Source organism: Leuresthes tenuis, unplaced genomic scaffold (genome assembly GCF_036924035.1).
Source record: "Leuresthes tenuis unplaced genomic scaffold, fLeuTen1.0.hap1 SCAF_6, whole genome shotgun sequence".
NCBI lineage: Eukaryota > Metazoa > Chordata > Actinopteri > Atheriniformes > Atherinopsidae > Leuresthes > Leuresthes tenuis.
The window spans coordinates 3722914-3744027 of record NW_027325360.1 but is presented as its reverse complement, the minus strand read 5'-3'; the positions used below and the strand labels follow the sequence as shown (position 1 = coordinate 3744027).

General features: G+C 41.5%; 3 protein-coding genes and 1 pseudogene across 8 annotated transcripts in view; 3 read left to right on the top strand and 1 right to left on the bottom strand.

Moving 5' to 3' along the window:
• sh2d3cb (SH2 domain containing 3Cb) overlaps positions 1 to 21114 on the bottom strand; it is a 53172-nt gene that overhangs the window by 4071 nt on the left and 27987 nt on the right. For both annotated transcript variants that reach the window (XM_072387231.1, XM_072387232.1), the window contains 3 exons: positions 2418 to 2884; positions 545 to 660; positions 99 to 270 (listed from right to left, as the gene is read on the bottom strand). In XM_072387231.1, coding sequence (XP_072243332.1) covers positions 99 to 270; positions 545 to 660; positions 2418 to 2884 — 755 coding nt within the window. The remainder of the gene's footprint in view (positions 1 to 98; positions 271 to 544; positions 661 to 2417; positions 2885 to 21114) is intronic.
• Positions 5317 to 10712, top strand: LOC140309392 (UDP-glucuronosyltransferase 2B31-like). 4 transcript variants are annotated; one of them, XM_072387237.1, is made up of 3 exons: positions 5317 to 5409; positions 8788 to 8980; positions 9253 to 10705. In XM_072387237.1, exons 2-3 carry the CDS (start codon positions 8914 to 8916, stop codon positions 10380 to 10382), a joined length of 1197 nt encoding a protein of 398 aa, XP_072243338.1. In that variant the 5' UTR covers positions 5317 to 5409; positions 8788 to 8913; the 3' UTR covers positions 10383 to 10705. The 4 variants fall into 4 exon arrangements, with proteins under 4 accessions (XP_072243338.1, XP_072243336.1, XP_072243339.1 ...); XM_072387238.1 differs by having other exon boundaries at positions 5345 to 5409; positions 8800 to 8980; XM_072387235.1 differs by having other exon boundaries at positions 5323 to 5409; positions 8788 to 10712.
• Positions 5335 to 15538, top strand: LOC140309394 (UDP-glucuronosyltransferase 2B31 pseudogene; annotated as a pseudogene).
• Positions 5356 to 20869, top strand: LOC140309390 (UDP-glucuronosyltransferase 2A2-like). Of its 2 annotated transcripts, none has more exons than XM_072387234.1 (2): positions 5356 to 5409; positions 19224 to 20869. In XM_072387234.1, exon 2 carries the CDS (start codon positions 19226 to 19228, stop codon positions 20804 to 20806), a length of 1581 nt encoding a protein of 526 aa, XP_072243335.1. In that variant the 5' UTR covers positions 5356 to 5409; positions 19224 to 19225; the 3' UTR covers positions 20807 to 20869. The 2 variants fall into 2 exon arrangements, with proteins under 2 accessions (XP_072243335.1, XP_072243334.1); XM_072387233.1 differs by lacking the exon at positions 5356 to 5409 and adding an exon at positions 18250 to 18381.

The following is a 21114-nucleotide window of genomic DNA, read 5'->3' as shown; positions in this document are numbered from 1 at the left end:
TATTGCGACACGACTCAGATCTCAGCCAGGGGACCTCTCACCTGTGTCCTGCCTGTTAGTAAAGAGCCAAAAGCACAATCTGTGAGATGCATGTTTACCTGCGGCAGCTCCAAAGCTCTCATGACGGCAGCGAAGCCGAACATGTTGCCCATGGTGCTCTTGAGCTCAGCAGCTATTTGGATGATTTTATGAAGCAGAGCAGCCCGCTCCTCATTGGTCCCCGTGCAGCCCAGAACGTCCACGGCCAACATGATCGCCATGGTTTGAAACCTGCAGGAACATTATCAGAGGAAAGAGGAGTCGTATCACAACACATATCAGCATTTAATCGACGGGGGGGACATTGATTAAATGAAAAAATCAGTGGTGACATTATTATTACTGCATTAAAACCACATGTGGGCCATTTTGGGACAAAACCACTTTGAAGGACAGTTGATCATGTTTTTCTATATTTGCAAAAACATTTTTTAACGTATTTGAATGGGCAACACTTTAAAAAAGCTGACTTTAGTGTCATGGTTCCATGATACTTTGTCCTTACCTCTCCAGCAGATCCAGTCTCAGCTGCTGTCCATGTGGCAACGTGAGCAGCTCCATCCCAGAACTCACTCCCATCATCCTTTGCACCTCCGGAGTCACCTCCAGAATTCTCGCCACCTGGACACAACATGTTTGTTGGAGTTACTGGACTAAAACGATGTTTGTCTCCCTGTCCAATGGGTGATTTAACACACAGTGCCACAGCCTCATGTGTAGCTTTACGTTTAACTGTTTTTGTGTATCCCGATGACTTAAAGGTTCTGTTTACAAATTCAGAAAAGAAAAAAAGTCTATCCAAGGCATATCAAAAGTAACCAAAGACCTGCTCCAGAACCACATGGACTAAATGCTCAGTTTTGGTCTCTTTTTAAAGGTAACACACAGTCAGAATCCCTCTAAATGTTACTGGAATAAGTAACAGAACATATTGAAAATGGATAAATAAAATGTCCATAAACAGATGCCTGTAGATAATGATGTCTGATATTTAGCATCCGTGCAAAGTTGTTTTGGGAAGTGAAAAGAAGTCTGATAACTACCAGCTGTGTAGGGGAGTCTTGGGCTAAATCAGGACATTTTGAGAATAACACACTCCCCAGTTAGTTTGTCCAAGAAGAGGCTCAAAGACAGGTTCACACCATGTCCAGGCTTTGTGCTGCAACATCTTCAAGGTCACTAAGAACAGGCAGATTCTACTTAACGAAGAGCGCACCCTCAGTAAGGCAGAGAATTTGGGGAATCCGGGCTTGACACATCTCTCCAGACTCGATGCATCATTCTGTAATTCTGGTTGACATTGAAAGGTTTCTGTGTTCGACCAAGTCTGTGTCAGCAGAGTTCTTCCTGCATCATCTGCACACAGGCTGTCTGAAGGCGACCATCCCCGATACACCACAATAACTGCAGTGATGAGCTGTTAGCTGGGAAAAAAACAGCCTGATGCTTTACCAAGTCTTAAACTAAAAAAAAATATCCAGAGCACAGTTTACGCTTCTCATGCAAGACCTCCACAGGAGGCACAGAGGACGGGCTGCAGCCATGTTGCTTTACCAAGTCTTAAGCTAAAAAAAAACTGTCCAGAGCACAGTTTACGCTTCTCATGCAAGACCTCCACAGGAGGCACAGAGGACGGGCTGCAGCCATGTTGCTTTATCAAGTCTTAAACTAAAAAAAACTATCCAGAGCACAGTTTAGGCTTCTCATGCAAGACCTCCACAGGAGGCACAGAGGACGGGCTGCAGCCATGTTGCTTTACCAAGTCTTATATTTGTTGAGTCAGTCCAGCTGGTTTGCTCTGTACATGGGACAGGAGACTCGTGCTTTTTTTCAATGCAGGCACCAGCCGGCTGTTGCAGCCTGTGGACACGACATGAGTGGGATAGTGGATAGTGTAGTGGTATGATTGCCACCTTCCATGTGGGAGACCTGAGTTCAAATCCCCTGCATGATTCCAGTAGGGGTCCTTAGGCAAGACCCCCTTACCATATATGCCTACCTGTAAGTCGCTTTGGATAAAAGCATCTGCTAAATGCATAAACATAAACATGAGGTCTCAATCAAAAGCTACGAAGGTTTTGTAATATTTACATGTAAACCAAACAGATTGGGCACATCTGCTGGTCTATTGAAAATTACGCAACAACAATCTGTGGGAATATTAACAATTTTTAAGGACTAAAAGTCTTACTGAACTGGATTGTGAGAACCTTTGTGCATTTATCTGTGCATTTTTCAGGAAAATATTGATCATAGATCACAAGTTTATACTAGTGTTTGTTTGGTGCTGAGCAGGTGTGGTAGAGCTGATTTAGAGCTCGGAAAAGCTCTGAGAATACATTAAAGTCAGAGTTCAGTATAGCAGCTTTGAGCAGTACCATGCAGTCAGCCTTGGTGATGTGTTTGGCCGCTGTTCTGGGATCGATCTCTGCCAGCAGCTCCTTCACCCTCCGCAGGATGCACACCTCGAGAGGTTTATTCTCTCTGGGCATCAGTGGTGACTGGTACCTGCTGGGTTTGAAACGAGAGACTGTCTCCACTACCGGTGAGAAGTACACATTCCCTTCCTCCTCTCTCAGTGGGGCGATGCCTGTCGAGCTGTCCTCCACCTGCAGCCTCTCCACGTAGCTCTGAAGGCCGGGGTACAGCTCCGTGTAGCAGCTCCCATCTGTATCAGAGGACGGGGACTCCTGTCCCAGGGGAAGTCGGGGTCTGTTGAGGTGCTGTGTGTGCAGGGTGCTGCTGGGAGAGGGGAGGAGTCGGGTGGAGTCAGATCGCCTGGAGAGGGTCGGAGATGGCGTCACACTGGCTGTCTGGCTACTGCAAGGGCTTCTGGATGATGGGACTGGAGGTAGACAGGGAAACAGAGGATATTTCCAGGTTCTGGTCACAATTTTTCAAGAAAAACTACAATGTGGCTCTCATTAGGACACAAACATTTCACTCAGCTCAGAATAAAACGTATTCAAACAGGAGCGGCTCATTATTTGAGGACTTTCTTTAGCGGAACATGAATCCACGGATTAGCACATTTTCGGTGAAGCAGGACTTCGTGGAACTGCCTTGAAATTGTTATATGTCCTGCACACGGCCTTGAGCAATAGTTCTCCAGACTCTTTGAGGGTCAAATCAGTAGGAACGGAAGACAGGATTTACTTGTTTTTCAATGCAGGTCTTTGAACACAGTATCCAGTATTTAACATGAATGATTAACTTTTACAACACAGAGCGTACACAGTACAAGTTTACTGCTGTAAAATTGCTATGAATGAATATTCCCAGTCCCAGAAACTGCTGTTTCAGGTGTTTTTGCCGCTGAGTCCAATCTGTCGGCCTGTTTCGACACATCTGAATCTGCCACATATACAGCAGGTTTCCATTTTAAATAACTGGTATCTTACCCTAAGTTGTTTCTTTTCTACATCATGACACAATCCTTCACCTGAATTGATCTGTTCTTGTAAAACATGCACTCGATTCATTAAACAACATACTGACTGTTTTCATATCCGTCAGCAGTGTTATAAAGTTCATGAACCTGTGGAACACCCAGTTTATTTGGTTAAACACTGCTGGACACTGACCTTCAACTTAGAAACACACTTATATAATAATGACTGTCAAGAGCAATGCTTCTAAAGTCAGAGTAAAGTTAACTCAGATATTTACATGGGGACGTGTTATATGTGTAAGACAGTAGCTGCTGAAAACATTAAAAGCCCATCAAGTGTGTTTTACTAAACTGGAGAGTGTGACTCGCAGTTTTTCATCTGTTTTTCTGGCTTCACTAAAACAGGATTTCCTAAGGCAGGTCTAAAATAACTGTCCCATGATGTAGTAGGGTTGAATATCTCAGAGGATCAGTGGAATCGTGTCTTTCCTGGAAAACTTAGGAGATGTGATGACAGCAAGAAAAAACTGCTTTAGTTTTGTTCAAGTTCAGTTGTTATGTGGCACTATTGCAGATCTGGGAACACACCAGCTCAGAGAATCACATTCATGACCAACTGAAGGCCAGAGTTAGCCATCTGGTTCAGTGGTTGCTAAGGACTGCACGTATGTGGCAGAGCTACATAGGCTGGATTTATTCTGGGAAGAGCCAGCAGATTATCACAGAGAGCTGCACACCTACTGCAAGAACCAAAGTGTGACTACAGTCAGTGGACTGTTTTTTTGCAGAGTAATGAGGGTAAAAAGTTGAGAATCACTACCAACACCTGCCTCATTTTTCACCTGGTAAAGTCCTGAACTTTAACAGCTGGAAGCAACAGATACAGCTACACCTCTGCAACTACTGGACTGAATCCTTCCCTCCTCAGCTGCTTGGTTCTCAGCAGGTCATAACCACCATAACAATGTAAGTTACAGAGTTTAGCTATGTTTAGGGGCTGGGTATCAATCAAAATGTTTCCATACCAATACCGATACTTTCACTTCAATACCGGTTCCTGAGAGATACTTTTTTCGATACTAATTTTATAATATAAATTCTAACAAAAAGGAAATTACATTAGACATAACAGTACAAATCTTCAGGGTTTTTTTCAGCTCAGTATTTTTCCAACCCAAGCAGTTTTCTTACAGAAAAAACTGACAACAAATAATTTCCAGTGCAAAACAGTTGCAAACAGGTGACAGGTTGGTGTCTAACACTATCCAACATACTGAGGATACTTTTCACTCAGCAGTTTTTGTTTTTTTCACCTGGTAGTTTCACAAACTTTAACAGCTGGAAGCAACAGATACAGCTGCACCTCTGCAACTACTGGACTGAATCCTTCCCTCCTCAGCTGCTTGGTCCTCAGCAGGTCATAACCACCATAACAATGTAAGTTATAGAGTTTAATATGTTGGGAACTTAGTCCACAAATAGATGGTTTCCTTTTTATTGTTCCCCTTTTGCTTCTATCTCTACTGAGATAAATAAAATAAAATGAATCTTTCATCTAAATTAGTCCACTGCTGGGCAAAAGGCATTAAAAAGACACAAAATCCATACAAATATATCTCTGTTCTATTGAGTAAAAACTTTAAGTCTGACGATGGAACAAAGAGTAAGAAATGTGATTAAAACTAAATATATCTCCCTAGATATGATCTTTGATTACTTTGCCTTTGTTCTAAATTAAATGATCAATCTTATCATCAAAAGTTCACCTCAGAGTTCACCATGTGAGCAAATACTCACTGAGCTCTCCCCTTCATTTTTCTTGCACCACACACACATTGAACTTCAGCCCCTTTACCTCAGTGCCGACGCCCACTTGCTCCCATGTCAGAGCAGGATAGCAGTCAGTCATTCCACCGTGTGCTGCGACGGAGGCAAGTTCAGGTTGAAACGTGAGAGATCTGCTGGCTGGAACGCTCTCGGTGAGTGATTACATAAAAGAGTTTTGGTGGATAAAAAGGTTTAAAGAGTAGTTTTACGTTGAAATAAACCTAAAACTGAAGTTTTACTGACGTTTCTGTGCAGTGCTGCGTTTCATGTTTATATGCATGAGTGCAGTGTTAAACCCTGATTGGTTACACATGGATTTTATGGTCTCACAGGGCCAGAAAGTGCTTTGCAGATGTTTTCTGCAGACAACACTGCACTTGAATGTACTGACAACCTTACTGCACACTGTGCTCTTTAAACTAATCTATTGAAGCAAAGGAAACAACCCCATGTTTTATAGTTTTATAAGATTTTACACTGTTTCATAGTTTTCATTAAAATGTGACTTTGTTCTTTAAAAGATCTTTATTAAGTCCTAATTCTTAATAATACAGTTTGCATAACGACAGAAAGAAATCCTTCTGAACTTTGGTCTTACAAATACAAAAGGCAGCTTTTAAATATTCTCTATTGTGTGACATCTAGGATATCACTACTGAGCTGCACATGTACATAAACACAAAGGCTGTGAAACCTGAGAGGAACGTCTGCTAAATGCAAACAGCTCATACAAACTTCCTGGGATTTAACGGCAGGAAATTCCCACAGTGAGTTGTGTAATCCGGGATCTGTGTTTGAGCTTTAAACAATCTGAAAGTTATGCAAGTCTCGGAGCGGGGTGCCTCAGCCTTCTGAAAGAAACATGAAAATCCTTTATTTTTGTGGGGAGATTGTCGGTGGTTCGGATGCAGTTTATTTTAGATCAACTTCACTGACATTTTTATAGATATTTATAGGTTTTTAGCAGTTTTGTACATAAAAGTAATTTGCATCGATGACCATTTTCTCTGGTGTTCTTTTTCATTGTCTAACACTGAGCATTCTTACTGAAAAAAGAAACTCGATGAGCTCAAAATAATATTTTGATTGAACTTCATGGAATTATGAAACAAAGACTAAAATCACACAGGCTGTATAACAGGTAAATTACTCCACTATCCTCTTAATGTCAAACATTTCTTTCATATCCACGTTCCCTGCAAATATCCACAAAGGTCTTGGGCACTATTGTGTAAATCCAGAATGCAGTCACATGTTGTTGGAACAAAACTGTCCATGTTAAAGTTTATGGTGTCCTTTAGGTTTCATTTGACATCCCGCGCCAATTTTGACCTTCAAACTTGAAAAATAAATTCTTTTTATGGAAACTTTTGAACGCAAACCTACATTTTCCCATGACCTAACCAGAATAAATGTGACAAAACTTAATGTCTTTAAATCTATTTACAGCTCGGGTTCATTTAAAGTTTAAAGCTTGCACAGCCCACTTAAATCTGTGCGACATCATTCAAACATCTACCCAAGACCTGTCACCTCGGAGTTGGACCACTCAAAATCTCTGCTTAGGGGTCTTGATTAAATACTTCTTAACATATGAACACCTGAGATGTTTGGGGGGAACATGTGGACAATTTGGCCTAGTTTTTTTCCACAGTTGCGGTTCACACGAGCACAGAGGGAAGCTTTATGCTGCAGATGCAATCTAAAGGTTGGAAATGTGAAGCAGGGGATGAAAGGGAATGAGTAAGTGGGTCTTCATGATAAAATTACCATAAATTCCGGACAACAGAGCATTTTTTTCCAACAGGGTCTGTAACACCGACGGTTTTAACTTAAATACCTATCGTAAACGCACAAATACGGCGTAAATGCCTCTTTTTTCTAACAAAAAAAGACTACCAGACTACCATCTTTTAGCCTACCAGGAAAAGTAATTGATCGCCTTCTTCATCTTCCTCCTGCGCCCTAAAACCATCAAAGTCTTCTTCAGTGTCCGAACTGAACAGCCTCAGAACTTCGTCACACACTTCAGTTTCTTCGCTGTCGCTCACAATCTCATCTCAGGTTGATCGCCTTTCATTTAAAAGCTGCATCATGTGCATTTTGCATTTTGTTTGTTTTTCATGTTGAGGGTTTGTACAAATGACCGATTTACAATAATTTAGCAGTGTAAGTGTGTTTGATTTATCGTACAATTTCATTGGACCGCTGTGAACTATTCGTTAATTTTATTGGTCTAAAGCTATGAGGCAAAATGTTTTTGGTGGCGTGAAAAAAAAAGAAAAAAACATATATTAGCCGCACCGTATTACAAGCCGCGGTGCTCAAAGCCTGGGAAAAAAGTAGCGTCTTATAGTCCTGAATTTACATTAATTCGATTACAGCTATAGTTGGGTTATACTCCTTATCTGAGGGTAATTATCCTTGGATATATGGCGGTGAATGAATGGAATCACTGGCACAAAGCATGTCAAACCCCGGTCCGATAGGTGGCGCTGTCCCCATTTCAGCTATCGCTAATAGAGCCACTTCCTGTTGGCGTCTTCACCACCAACAACAACAAACTCAGGCATTCAGAAAGATGGCGAACGCAGAGCGAGATGAAGCTGCGTCCCTCTCCATCTGTGATGAGCTGGTTATGGCACAGACGATGCACAACGGCGCATTCTCCATCGCGTTGTTTCTTTCTTTCTGACGACAACAACAGTAATATCGTCTCCTTTGACTTCCGGGTCAAAGTCCAATTCACCGCATGCTTCACCGTCTACGTGCATGTTTAGTGTGACGATCAACCTGAGTTATCTCGGGGTCTTAATCCGACTGCAAGTCACTCAATCCGGTCCAATTCTTAGTCAAACGAAGGTGTATACATGAATAATAACTCGGTCTTATTGTAATTGAGTCATTTATTCTTTACAGTTCCATGTAACCCCAGTGTGATCTAACACTAAGATTCAGTATGTGATGCAGAAATATGTGAGAACTGAACGCATCTGTGTGTCAACAAAAGTGACAATTCGTTCCATCATTCTGGTTAGATCATTGCTCAACCTGTGCTTTCCAGACAAGAACTTTAGTCCCTTGGAAAACCCTGTGCCTTATCTGAGGGACACTGCTTCCAACTGCATTAATGGCAGCGTCTGTCCCTGAAGCGGTTTGTAAGTTTTCCCTTGTTGAGGAGAAAAGGGTTGAATAAAACCGAGCCACATGAATGTAAGGCAGGTGGTTTACCAGACATACGAAGACTGGAGATCCTCTATTTCAAAGATGATTTCTTCCATCCTTATCCTCCACAGGTGTCAAAGGGTCCTTGCGGAAGACACTGAACACCGTTTTGCTTCCAATAAGCTGTTGTAATTATTAAGAAAACATGGTCCTTATATAGAGGGTAAATATTGTATCATATGAAGTGCTGTGAGAATCTTTTCTTGAAAATAAAACAGTTGGTAAAGTGCTATGAAAACCTAGACGAATTTAAACGGTGCTATGAAAGTGTGAATCATTCATTTATCATGTACATCTCCTGTCAGAATCTCTTCCAGAGATGTACCAACCGGCCCTGGTCACATTTGCAGTGTTGCTGAGCTCATCAGCCTTGGTAAATGGAGGGAAAGTCTTGGTCTATCCTGTGGATGGAAGCCACTGGGTCAACATGAATGTCATCATCCAGGAGCTTCACGCCAGAGGCCATGAAATCACAGTTCTGCGCCGATCACACTCCTGGTACATCAAGCCAGACTCCCCTCACTACAAGGCCATCACTATTAATTTCGCTGCTGATTTAGATGTGGAAAAGTTCATGTCATGTATAACAAACGTGCTGACCACACGGCGCCAGGGAGCTTCAGTTTGGACTCGTATGTCTCTGGAGTTTGATTTAATGAAAGTGTTCTATCATGTGCACAAAGATGGGCTTAAGATGGTGGAGGAGATATTTGAGGATACCAAACTGATGCAGAGCCTTCATGATACCAAATTCGATTTGGTTCTTACAGACCCTGCATTTGGCGGTGGTGTGCTGTTGGGTCACCGTCTGGGTCTTCCACTTGTCCTTAATGTCAGATGGACTATCCAGGGTGAAGGACATCAAGCAATCGCACCTTCCCCACTGTCCTATGTCCCTATACCAGGGTCAGAGCTGACTGATAAGATGACATTTACCCAGCGGATTTCGAACATCATGCAGTATGTCTTCACTAAAATATATATTTCCTACGTTACAGAACCAAACTACAAACCATTTGTTCATCGCTACTTTGGCAGTGATGTACATTACATGGAGCTGTTTCAGGCAGCTGATATCTGGCTGATGAGAAACGATTTCACCTTTGAGTTTCCACGACCTACGATGCCAAATGTTGTCTACATGTCAGGATTTCAATGCAAACCCTCCAAGCCTCTGCCTGAGGAACTAGAGGACTTTGTACAGAGTTCTGGTGAACATGGCGTCATCGTGATGACTTTAGGGACAGTGGTGGGAAACCTTACTGAAGACATTACTGAGGAAATTGCTGCTGCTTTTGCCCAACTTCCACAAAAGGTGATCTGGCGACACAAAGGCAGGAAACCATCCACTCTTGGCAACAATACCTTAATCTTGGACTGGTTGCCCCAAAACGATCTCCTGGGCCACCCCAAGACCAGAGTGTTTGTGGCCCATGGCGGCACCAATGGAATCCAGGAGGCCATCTACCATGGCGTCCCCCTGGTTGGCCTCCCCCTTTTGTTTGATCAATTTGACAACCTGTTCAGGATGGGAGCAAGGGGAGTGGCCAAAGTCCTGGACATTGCAACTGTGAATAGAGACAATTTCCTGGAGGCATTGAAGGAGGTTCTCTATGAACCATCCTACCAGGAGAAGATGAAGAAGCTGTCCAGCCTGCAAAGAGACCAGCCCATGAAACCACTGGATCGCGCCATGTTCTGGATCGAGTTTGTCATGAGGCACAAAGGAGCGGCGCATCTGAGGACAGAGTCTTACAAGATGTCCATGATCCAGTACCACTCTATTGATGTGATGGCGTTTCTGCTGGCAATTATCTTGATAATATTTACTGTTTTTATTTCAGCTGTGAAATGTCTCTGTCGGAGGGTTTTTTATGGAAGCAAAGTTAAAAAAGAATGATGATGTGCTGTAAGACAGATACACGAGCACATGTGGTTAAATTCATCCACAAGCCTCAAACTTTTCTGCACTGAAATTGTTAGCCTGTGCGTTAGCATAGTCTAAAAATCTGGGATAAAAATGTTTGTATAAAGTTTAACAAGGAAAGTAAGAGATGTTTTTACTATATTTTTTGTTCTTCTTTTACAATTAATTTTTTGTCGGGTATCATAAATTACTGAAGTTTCTCAAATTAAATAAAACTGATTAAATAAAAACTGATATTTGTGTCTTTTAAGCCATAAAACTCATTGGTGAAGATACAAAACCTCTTGAACAGACTCAAGAATGAAAAACAATGGAGTTTTTTTTTCATTCTATATTCACCTTCGCAGAAATATCAAGAACTTGAGGAATTTATTAACACTGTTTGTACAACTATGCTATTTAGTATGATCCAAAATGGTGCCACTCGAGTGACAAACTGTATTCTCAGCCTAACACCTCTTTATCTGATTTTCATGGGGAGACAAAGACTGCAGAACAAGTGTCAAGAGAATAGGAGGTTGGATTGTAGTGCTTGTTGGTTGCAGACGGTCTGATCCTGGACATGTTACAGTCGATGAGCATTGCTTTACCCCAGATATTGGGCTGTTGGCTGTGGCTTTCCACTAGGGCTGCACAATTAATCGTATTTTGATCGTGATCACGATTTTGTTGACCACGATTAAATGAACCTGATCGTCTGCTGCCTGCATATCTAACCACACAAGTTCTCAACCAGTAGTCTACCAACCACTAGGGGGCGAAAGCATGGTTAAGGCTTCATTAAGCTGCCTAAATAACAAGCACGCAGCCTGCAGCGGCAGCAAGTTAGACAGTCCGTTGAGTTCAACTGATGAGAGCAAATAATGTCGAAAGCCGAGAAGAATCCAGTAGCATCTGGGGATTGCGAGGAGCTTGCGCCTTAAAACGGGGCGACATCCATTGTCTGGACTTGTTTCGGATTCAGGGCAAATGATGTTAAACAAGAATAAGTTATTTGTAAAGAGTGTAACAAAGTAGTGTCTGTCCTGCAGAGTAACTCCACTAATCTGTTCAATCACCTGAAAAAACCTCACAAACCTAAATATGAGGAATGCATGAAGGCCAAAGCTAATGTTAATTCACAAAATCCCCGTCAGCGTCCAGCGCCGACCCAGAGAACCATTACAGCAGCCGGCACCGGGCAGAACCCGATCCATCTGCCTCCCAAAGACACGCAGAAATAACAGCGATATCTTTTTATTTGGCCAAAGACGTGTCCGATCAATACAGAAAGTACGTTAAAATTTTAAATGATTGGATTTTTTATTTTTTTTCCCCATTGTTTATCATTTATTTTAATTTAAAGTTTAATTTTTCACTAAAAATTGTTGGCACATTGTTTTTTAAATGGTGCAATAAAAATACATGTTTTTCCAAACATGATTAATAATCGTGATTAATAATCGTGATTAATAATCATGATTAATAATCGTGATTAATAATCATGATTACAATATTGATCAAAATAATCGTGATTGTGATTTTGGTCATAATCGTGCAGCCCTAGTCTCCACCCATGTTTTCTGCTGAGAGAGTTAACCTGTTTTACCTGCTGATGCTGCATTCAACTCTATTAGCTAAGATGCTGCCAAGCTACAAACACAGAACCTCAATGCATTCATTGCAGTCAGTGGAGATTTAAAACACTCCCGTCTTCTGCACTTCAACTTTCTAACAATCTGACAACTGATTTTAATTCATTTTTAATCTTGTTTTTGTTAAAAATGATCTATTTAGCTATTTTTCCGAAAATGAATATTCTGTACTAATATAATTTCCCTTCTGGGATCAACAAATTATCATTCAATTAAATTCAACACCCTGATTCTCTGCTGCTCGACAACAGTTTCCCAGTTACACGACAGTGAGGGAATTCCTGCCTCTAAATCCCAGGTTTTCGACAGTTGTTTGCATTCAGTAGGGCTTTTGTCTTGGGTTTCAAGGCTTTATGTTTAAGTACATACACCCCTTACTAATGATCTATAGAAATTAAATTCAAATACATGAATAATTGTAATATTTCCTTTGCCTCAATATAAACCATTTTAAGTTCAAATGGTACCTTGTATCCATGCTTTGTATCAATGCTAATCCATGTCTATGCTCCTCAGTAGGCTGCAGATGCTTTTAAGTCAATGGATACACAAAGCTAATATCTTTATATCTCCAATCATAATTTCTTTCAGAGATGAACCGACTGGTCGTGGTCACACTGGCAGTGTTGCTGAGCTCATCAGCCTTGGTAAATGGAGGGAAGGTTTTGGTATTTCCTTTAGATGGAAGCCACTGGATCAACATGAAGGTCATCATCGAGGAGCTTCACGCCAGAGGCCATGAAATCACAGTTCTGCGCCCATCAGACTCCTGGTACATCAAGCAAGACTCCCCTCACTACAAGGCCATCACTATTAACTCCTCTGCTGGTTTTGATAAGGAAAACTTTGGGTCATATGTAATGAAAATACTAAACATGCGGCGCCGAGGTTCTTCATTTTGGACTCGCATATCTCTGGAATATGATCTCGTGAAAAACTTTTACCAGATGAATAAAATGGTGCTGCAGATGGTGGAGGAGATATTTGAGGATACCAAACTGATGCAGAGCCTTCACGATGCCAAATTCGATTTGGTTCTTACAGACCCTGCTATAGGTGGGGGTGTGCTGCTGGGTCACCGTTTGGGTCTTCCACTTGTCTTTAATGTCAGATGGACTATCCAGGGTGAAGGGCATCAAGCAATCGCACCTTCCCCACTGTCCTATGTCCCAATACCAGGGTCAGAGCTGACTGATAAGATGACATTTACCCAGCGGATTTCAAACATCATGTACTATATCTTCACATACATGCAAATTTGGTACGTTACAGAACCAAACTACAAACCATTTGTTCATCGCTACTTTGGCAGTGATGTACATTACATGGAGCTGTTTCAGGCAGCTGATATCTGGCTGATGAGAAACGATTTCACCTTTGAGTTTCCACGACCTACGATGCCAAATGTTGTCTACATGTCAGGATTTCAATGCAAACCCTCCAAGCCTCTGCCTGAGGAACTAGAGGACTTTGTACAGAGTTCTGGTGAACATGGCGTCATCGTGATGACGTTGGGAACCCTGGTGGAACACCTTCCTGAGGAACTTGCAGAGGAAATTGCTGCTGCTTTTGCCCAACTTCCACAAAAGGTGATCTGGCGACACAAAGGCAAGAAGCCATCCACTCTTGGCAACAATACCTTAATCTTGGACTGGCTGCCCCAAAACGATCTCCTGGGCCACCCCAAGACCAGAGTGTTTGTGGCCCATGGAGGCACCAATGGAATCCAGGAGGCCATGTACCATGGCGTCCCCCTGGTTGGCCTCCCCCTCATGTTCGACCAGCCTGACAACTTCTTCAGGATGCAAGCAAGGGGAGTGGCCAAAGTCCTGAACTTTGAAACTGTGAATAAAGACATTTTCCTGGAGGCATTGAAGGAGGTTCTCTATGAACCATCCTACCAGGAGAAGATGAAGAAGCTGTCCAGCCTGCAAAGAGACCAGCCCATGAAACCACTGGATCGCGCCATGTTCTGGATCGAGTTTGTCATGAGGCACAAAGGAGCAGCGCATCTGAGGACAGAGTCTTACAAGATGTCCATGATCCAGTACCACTCTATTGATGTGATGGCGTTTCTGCTGGCAATTATCTTGATAATATTTACTGTTTTTATTTCAGCTGTGAAATGTCTCTGTCGGAGGGTTTTTTATGGAAGTAAAGTTAAAAAAGAATGATGATGTGCTGAAACAGCCAGTAATGCTAAATGGTCTGTACTTGTATAGCGCTTTTCTGGTCAAACCGACCACTCAAAGCGCTTCACACACACGCATACAGCACGTTTTAAGTCTACACATAACTACGTGCTTTCTAACCATCCATACACCGATGGATACATCGGCAGGCAACCTGGGGTTCAGTGTCTTGCCCAAGGACGCTTCGACCTTCCGACTGATGGGCGGCTGCTCTTCCTCCTGAGCTGCAGTCGCCCCACAAACCTCATAGTCTCTTGTAACCTCAATCATATTACAGATGACTTTGCTTATTTTTGTTTTTTATTTAATAAGATGTGAAAAACAGTTGGTGAAAAGCTGATTTTGAATATTTTTTCATGTTATGTTCCATATAAATGTTGAAGTTAAACTTGAAGTATCATAAATCACTGCTAAATCACTCTTAAATGACGTAGCTTCAGTTCAATACGAACTGGCAAATGTATCTTGTGACTGTACATCAATTAAGCAGGTAATGAAGAGGAAACACTTGAAACTGTTGAAGGTCCATACATTTCTGTTTCAAAGCACATAAACCTATATCATACTGTACAAGACTGGCGCAGTTTTCATCATTTTATATCAATATCAATGATCATTTGTTGTAACGTCGCACCCAAGCCGCTCCATATACAGCACACATAATCACAGGCAACACACAATAAAGACTCTGTCACTTTAAATACACTTTTCCAAAAATCAGCTATTTAGGAAATGTAATGTTTGTTAAAGTTTGTTGATTGTAATGACTGTTTTCAGTGTTTATACCAGAAGGACATTAATGAAGTACATAATAAGAACCTGTGTTAAAATGAGAAATTAAGTAAATAAATGATATCATATCAAATGACTGTTTTGTTACTTGAAACAAGGGTTCATATGAAAAAATAGCTTCTGAAATGACAGCTACTTGTTGGTTGTCCTCTGGTTCTTATGATGAGATGCTTGAGGGACGATGCTGTTGTGAGTACAGTTTTTGTTTAATTGTCACATTCACTTTACTGATTCAGTTGTTCTGTTCTTCTGTTTTAATGTATTCAAAAATATAAAGAACTGCAGAAAATGTTTATTTCAGATTTCCTACCATAAAAATTTCATTTTAAATTTTCACTTTCATATTATTTAAGATTTGTTTCTTCAGTTTCATCGTGTTAAGACACACCTGAATGCTCCAGAGCAGCAAACTGACTAAACTTCTGCTTTTAAAGAGGTGCTCACACTTGCATTTGATCGGGACTTACCCTCCTTATTCCCATGGATGCAATAAAGGTGGACGTTTTTCTATATTGTAGCTTAGCTTTTGTTAAATTAATAATTAAATGGTGAAATAAGTTATGTGTTGTTGTTAATCTGAAGTTGTATTTATCTAATTCGAAGACCTATTTTTTATGATGTTCTGAAGCCACTTTCTTTTTCACATGAGTGCATTTAACCATAATATTTTATATTATTTATCAGGTTTGTAGAGCTAAATTATATTATGAAGATTTATTATCGATTCAATGAGACAAATATGTGTATTTATTGGTGATAATATAATAGTTACAATGATTATAATTAGATTTTAGATAGATTTTATTGCATTTCTTGAAGGCAAATAGGGTCTTTGTTGCTTTATTTTTAAATAAAAAGCAGATAGAAATATAGAATATAGGAACTTGTTAAATTACAGCAGTACCAATCTGGTCTTTCTGAAAGTAAATCAGTTATAGAAATGGTGATTAAAATTATTTAATAGCCACAGCCTAGTTTCAGATAGGAGAGTGAAACCCCCCCAAAAAAACAACAGAAACCTGTTCAGATAACAAGTGATCGTTACACTTTTCACGCAGGGCTGTTCTCAGATTCTTCCACAGAACATCCTGTACAAGCACTAACATGTCAGAGGCTGACCAAAGAAATGCATATATTTCCATTTTATTGTCAGGCTTCCAGTTTGGTTACGGTGCAGTTTGTGGTGCATCGGAGGAGGATGTATTCATTCTTGCCTACTGAGGCCTTTATTCCACACAGCTCTGCATACATATGGGACTCAACCTGAGGGCATTACATTTCCTCTTCCCTCAGGCTGGAACTTGCCACAGACGCATTTAAGAATTTCACAAGAATTTTCAAAAGCTTTTAGATTATTTTCTAGTTATATTTTCAGTTTTTTAGGGTTTGCTGCAGAGGTATCGGGTCTTGTTCGGTCTTAAGAGCAAACTACAGTGAAAATAAGCTGTTTTTATCTCAGGTTCAGACTGACTCAAACCCATATGACCCATATCTGTTCTCCCCCATCAGATCCTGCATTATCTTTGACAGCAACCGTCATTGTTATTATCATGCGATGACTATTTCCCAATTCCTTTTAATACCAAAGATAATGAAAATAATAAATCTTCACATTACTCCATGTAGTTCAGATTACTATAATTCTCCAGTTTTTCATCTGTTTTTCCTGATTAAAACAGGATTTCTAAGGCAGGTCTAAAATAACCTTCCCATGATGTAGTAAGGTTGAATATATCAGAGGATCAGTGGAACTGTGTCTTTCCTAGAAAACTTCAAACTTCAGAGAAATGATGTATGTATGTTTATGTATTTATCAGACGCTTTTATCCAAAGCGACTTACAAATGAAGATATAACAGCTTTATAAAAAGCTAACAATAAACTACATGGAAGGAACCCAGGAGTCCGACTCTGTCAGAGGGGACAGAGTAGAGATAGGGTGCAGGCATAGAAGGAAGTGCAGAAAGATAAAGTGCAGAGATAGAGGGGGGAGGGAAGTACAAGGTAAGTGCTGGGATAGGAGATGCTCTCTGAAGAGCTGGGTTTTCAGGAGCTTCTTGAAGATAGACAGGGACGCCCCTGTTCTGGTAGCGCTCGGTAGGTCATTCCACCATCGTGGGACGACACATGAACAGAGTTTGGATTGTCTTAGGCGTGGTGTAGGAGCTGCTAGACGACAATCCTGGGACCAACGGAGGGACCCAGTTGGGACAGAAGCCTTTGCAAGAGCATTCAAGTGATGACAGCAAAAAAAAACCTGCTTTAGTTTTGTTCAAGTTCAGTTGTTATGTGGCACTATTGCAGATCTGGGAACACACCAGCTCAGAGAATCACATTCATGACCAATTGAAGGCCAGAGTTAGCCATCTGGTTCTGTGGTTGCTAAGGACTGCACGTATGTGGCAGAGCTACATAGGCTGGATTTATTCTGGGAAGAGCCAGCAGATTATCACAGAGAGCTGCACACCTACTGCAAGAACCAAAGTGTGACTACAGTCAGTGGACTGTTTTTTTGCAGAGTAATGAGGCTAAAAAGTTGAGAATCACTACCAACACTTGCCTCATTTTTCACCTGGTAAAGTCCTGAACTTTAACAGCTGGAAGCAACAGATACAGCTACACCTCTGCAACTACTGGACTGAATCCTTCCCTCCTCAGCTGCTTGGTCCTCAGCAGGTCATAACCACCATAACAATGTAAGTTACAGGGTTTAGCTATGTTTCCATACCAATACCAATACTTTCACTTCAATACCGGTTCCTGAGCGACACTTTTTTCTATACCAATTTTATAATATAAATTCTAACAAAAAGGAAATTACATTAGACATAACAGTACAAATCTTCAGGGTTTTTTCAGCTCAGTATTTTTCCAACCCAAGCAACCCAAGCCTTAAAAAAACCGAAGTTCGGTACCCAGCCCAAGCTATGTTGGTAACTTGGTCCACAGATAGAAGGTTTCCATTTTATTGTTCCCCGTTTGCTTCTAGTGGGATTTTCATCACATTTTAAATTAATCTTAAATCAATGTGCATTCATAAAGTCCACTGCTGGGCTAAAGGCAATAAAAAAATAAACAAAATCCATACAAATATTTCTCTGTTCTATTGAGTAAAACTGAAAGTGTGAAAATGGAACAAAGAGTAGGAAATGTGATTAAAACTAAACAGAGCAAACAAAATATATCTCCCAAGATATGTTCTTTGATTACTTTGCATATGTTCTGTTGTTTGTACGTCAGTGCAGACGCCCACTTGCTTAAATGTCAGAGCAGGATAGCAGTCATTCCAACGTGTGCTGCGACGGAGGCAAGTTCAGGTTGAAACCTGAGAGATCTGCTGGCTGGAACGCTCTCGGTGAGTGATTACATAAAAGAGTTTTGGTGGATAAAAAGGTTAAAAGAGTAGTTTTACGTTGAAATAAACCTAAAACTGAAGTTTTACTGATGTTTCTGTACAGTGTTGTGTAAATCAGTTATAGAAATGGTGATTTAAATTCTTTAATAGCCACAGGCTAGTTGCAGATAGGGTTTGCTGCAGAGGTATCGGGTCTTGTTAGGTCTTAAAAGCAAACTACAGTGAAAATAAGCTGTTTTTATCTCAGGTCCAGACTGACTCAGACCCATATAACCCTATATAGTCCCCCCCCCCCCCCCCCCCATCAGATCCTGCATTATCTTTGACAGCAACCGTCATTGTTATTATTATGCGATGACTATTGCCCAATTCCTTTTAATACCAAAGATAACAAAAATATGAAAGCTTCACGTTATGTCATGTAGTTCAGATCACTTTAACTCTCTTTACTCCTGTTTTTAGACAGGAATCATTACTAGTATATATTTAGACTGCATGTTAGTGAATGTAGCCACCATGAAGTCACATTTAGAGGCGGAGGAAGAAGTTTGGCTTTTGGCAGGTTATCTGTTATCATTTCCTAACTTTAGCTGAAAAACCTCTGGGAAACTGGACCTGAGGAGTCAGGGGCCCCTTGATTCAGAGAGGAACAGGAGGTCATGTTTAAGTCTCGCTGCGTGCATCATTATAGGACTTTCTTCTGCTACCGTGATACTTCAAATCCTTTTTTCTGTGGATGACAAAGAGTTAAACTCACTGTGGCTGCAGGGAGTGGAGTGGGAGGTTTCTCCAGCAGTCATCAGAGCTAACATCTTTGTATCTCCTATCATAATCTCTTTCAGAGATGAACCGACCGGCCCTGGTCACACTTGCAGTGTTGCTGAGCTCGTCAGCCTTGGTAAATGGAGGGAAAGTCTTGGTGTTTCCTGTAGATGGAAGCCACTGGGTCAACATGAAGGTCATCATCAAGGAGCTTCACGCCAGAGGCCATGAAGTCACAGTACTGTGCCCATCAAACACCTGGTACATCAAGCCAGACTCCCCTCACTACAAGGCCATCACTATCAACTCCCCTACTGGTTTTGATGGGGAAAAGCTCAAGTCACGTATAACAACAGTGCTGAGCACACGGTGCCAGGGAGCTTCAGTTTGGACTCATATCTCTCTGGAGTTTGATATAATGAAACTGTTCTATCACATGCATAAGGATGTGCTTCAGATGGTGGAGGAGATGTTTGAAGATACCAAACTGATGCAGAGGCTTCATGATAACCAATTCGATTTGGTTCTTACAGACCCTGCATATGGTGGTGGTGTGATGCTGGGTCACCGTTTGGGTCTTCCACTTGTCTTTAATGCCAGATGGACTATCCAGGGTGAAGGGCATCAAATAATTGCACCTTCCCCACTGTCCTATGTCCCAATACCAGGGTCAGAGCTGACTGATAAGATGACATTTACCCAGCGGATCAAGAACATCATGTACTATATCTTCACTAAAATATATATTTTCTACGTTATAGAACCAATGTACCAACCATTTGTTCATCGCTACTTTGGCAGTGATGTACACTACATGGAGCTGTTTCAGGCGGCTGATATCTGGCTGATGAGAAACGATTTCACCTTTGAGTTTCCACGACCTACGATGCCAAATGTTGTCTACATGTCAGGATTTCAATGCAAACCCTCCAAGCCTCTACCTAAGGAACTAGAGGACTTTGTACAGAGTTCTGGTGAACATGGCGTCATCGTGATGACGTTGGGAACCCTGGTGGAACACCTTCCTGAGGAACTTGCAGAGGAAATTGCTGCTGCTTTTGCCCAACTTCCACAAAAGGTGATCTGGCGACACAAAGGCAAGAAGCCATCCACTCTTGGCAACAATACCTTAATCTTGGACTGGCTGCCCCAAAACGATCTCCTGGGCCACCCCAAGACCAGAGTGTTTGTGGCCCATGGAGGCACCAATGGAATCCAGGAGGCCATCTACCATGGCGTCCCCCTGGTTGGCCTCCCCCTCATGTTCGACCAGCCTGACAACTTCTTCAGGATGCAAGCAAGAGGAGTGGCCAAAGTCCTGGACATTGCAACTGTGAATAGAGACAATTTCCTGGAGGCATTGAAGGAGGTTCTCTATGAACCATCCTACCAGGAGAAGATGAAGAAGCTGTCCAGTCTGCACAGAGACCAGCCCATGAAACCACTGGATCGCGCCATGTTCTGGATCGAGTTTGTCATGAGGCACAAAGGAGCGGCGCATCTGAGGACAGAGTCTTACAAGATGTCCATGATCCAGTACCACTCTATTGATGTGATGGCGTTTCTGCTGGCAATTATCTTGATAATAGTTACTGTTTTTATTTCAGCTGTGAAATGTCTCTGTCGGAGGGTTTTTTATGGAAGTAAAGTTAAAAAAGAATGATGATGATATGCTCGAAGATACAAATACACGAGCATGTGTGGTTAAAGTCACCCACAAGCCTCAAACTTTTCTGAACTGAAACTTAACTGTTAGTCTGTTCGTTAGCATAGTCTAGGAAGTTTGGCTTTTAACAGGTGCCATCTTAGCTGTTTAAGCCCAGAAGCATATTTGGACAAAAGGTGGTCAAAATGTCTCCATTTCAGGTTTTACATTTTGTCAAATATGGGGCCGTTTTCAAAGGGAACTCCAGCACATTACGAAGATGACGAGATCTGTTGAGTGCAGCCTGGGTCTGTTATAATTTCCTA